The sequence below is a fragment of the Asparagus officinalis genome, chromosome 9 (assembly GCF_001876935.1).
Source record: "Asparagus officinalis chromosome 9, Aspof.V1, whole genome shotgun sequence".
NCBI classification, from domain to species: Eukaryota; Viridiplantae; Streptophyta; class Magnoliopsida; order Asparagales; family Asparagaceae; genus Asparagus; species Asparagus officinalis.
The window spans coordinates 40,687,151-40,689,472 of record NC_033802.1 but is presented as its reverse complement, the minus strand read 5'-3'; the positions used below and the strand labels follow the sequence as shown (position 1 = coordinate 40,689,472).

General features: G+C 33.4%; 1 protein-coding gene across 1 annotated transcript in view; it reads right to left on the bottom strand.

Moving 5' to 3' along the window:
- Positions 1-2,322, bottom strand: part of LOC109823900 (28 kDa ribonucleoprotein, chloroplastic-like) — a 5,387-nt gene that overhangs the window by 2,332 nt on the left and 733 nt on the right. Inside the window, exon 2 of the mRNA XM_020390340.1 lies at positions 1,080-1,181. Within this exon, the coding sequence (XP_020245929.1) occupies positions 1,080-1,181 (102 nt within the window). The remainder of the gene's footprint in view (positions 1-1,079; positions 1,182-2,322) is intronic.

Below are 2,322 nucleotides of genomic sequence, written 5' to 3'. Positions count from 1 at the left end.
CCCCCCAAAAAAAAACAAAAACAAAAACCAGCCCCAGCAAAAAGAAAAAAGAACCAGACAACTTTTACAACTTAATTTTTAGCTTACCATAAAAAATTTAACCATGCATATTCCGATTTGACAACTTTGATCACTATATATACATACACAAATACAAAGAAAGAACACTCTACTTCAACAAGGGATATCATTTATGTAGTTAAATTTAAGAAATATGAAACAAATTGCAGCCTTTTAGGTACTTTCACGTGGTACTGAAACCTCAAACTGAAAGACTGCCGGCATAGAGTTAGATAATATATCCAATATGACGAGTAAATTTAAAATAGATAAAAATTATGAAAATATACTAACATAAGAGAATGTCCATTAAACTTCTTAGAGCAACTTGAGAAATAGCATCAAAAGAAAGAAGCAATAAGCAAAATGCTACTAACATTAAGCAGATGAAATAAATAAACTACAAAAATAAAAGTTGGCTGCAAGGTTTTAAATATCAGATATCGGAGAAATATCGGATGACCAAAATTCATATCGGATTGCGGATATCGGAGAAATATCTGGGATATGTGATAAATATCGGAATGACAAAACAGATGTTTGCATATATAGTACAATGTACTAAAATGTAATCTCAACATACTTAATGAAATCTAAGCATACAAAATGTAGATAATATATGTTTAGGATCACTAATCAACCTTATAAAACAAACAAAAGTACAACTCAACATTGCTACATATCGTCAAATTTTTTGTAGGTCAAAACGTCATTTGATATAATGGGAAAACATGATATCTCGCCCAAAAATTGCCAAATACGGTACATTGTTTTGTGACAAGTCATATAAAAAGATATATTGGCCAACATATCGGCTAATATATTAGCTACATTAGGGATATAACGCCCAAAATAGCCAAAATGCGGTAAAGAATATTTAGAGACCATATAGGTTGTGGCAAGCCTTGTAAGAGGATATATCAGGCCATGTCGGGGATATTTAAAACAATGGTTGGCTGAGATAGGCGGTTAGCAGATGTCACATTAACAAAAACTTTTAGGGGTTTGAGAAAACTTACGTAACGGTGGAACATATCAACAGCTTTCTCTGCTTCCTCAACAGTACTCATGGTCACAAACCCAAAACCACGACTCTGATCTGTTTCTCTGTTATAGATAACCTACACAAGCAAATACATGAGTCACATCTTAGAGGAAACTTCTTTGGCAATCAAAGTACATTTTTATCAAATATATTTGTATATAAAGGTCAGGCCCCTTTTTGCAAAACATTTCATAATCATAGAGAAAAAAAATTAGAGAGTGTTTTGTGTGTGTTTAACCGAACGTAGCATCCTGTATTTCCTATGAGAGAGAAATATTGCTCTAAACTCCATACCACTATTTTTTGACCTGTGAAGGGTCCTTCAAAAGCATAAAGATCAGGCGTCTCTTTGTAGATATTTCACTATAATAGAAAAAACATAGTGTCTGTGGGTGGGTGTGTGAGCACTCATGCACACGTGTATTTAACTAAAACTAACAACTTACGTGCCCTATGATGGAGAAACTATTGCTCTAAACTCCGAACCATTATATTGGAGGACACATGAAAGGTCTTTCAAAAGCCTACAGTCTTGATCTAAGTTACAAAGGTACCAGTATGGGTACAAGTATGGAAGCAAGTACAGTACAGGACACGAAAAGTTTGCAAAAGGTAGGGTACAGGGATTCGGCTACACATACATGTATATATAATAAATAATTAATAATAATTAGAACAGGTACTATTATATAATTGAGTACACATTTGTAAATGTATGAAAATATCCAAGGAGTGTCCCCTGAAGTTTCGGTGTTGGGTACGGGCAGGACACGGCTACAGCTCCAAGTAGAAGTACCCATGCAATATAGATCGTACTTGAGAACCAGACATGTATATCAAGATCGATAGGAAGTAAATATAGACAAATGAAAACAATCTAGAATAACAGTAGAAATTTCGGCTGAAGAAAGTCTACAATCAGTCCTCCTAATTATATGCCTGAGCAGCTGAGCTACCTCAAACTACATACTTATTATTTCCAATAAACATAAGAAAACAAAAAAAATATTCATCTTTGATTTAGAATACATGCATGAAAAATTCCAAACTTCAATCCTGAATCTACTGCATTACAAAAACCAAATCAAACAAGTCTTCAAAATTTCATATAGCCGCATCACCTATTAGAACTCGTATAACAGAACAGAGAATGTGCAAGCGAAGTGAACTAGTAATACAGAAACTAAAGTATATATATATATATATATATATATCCT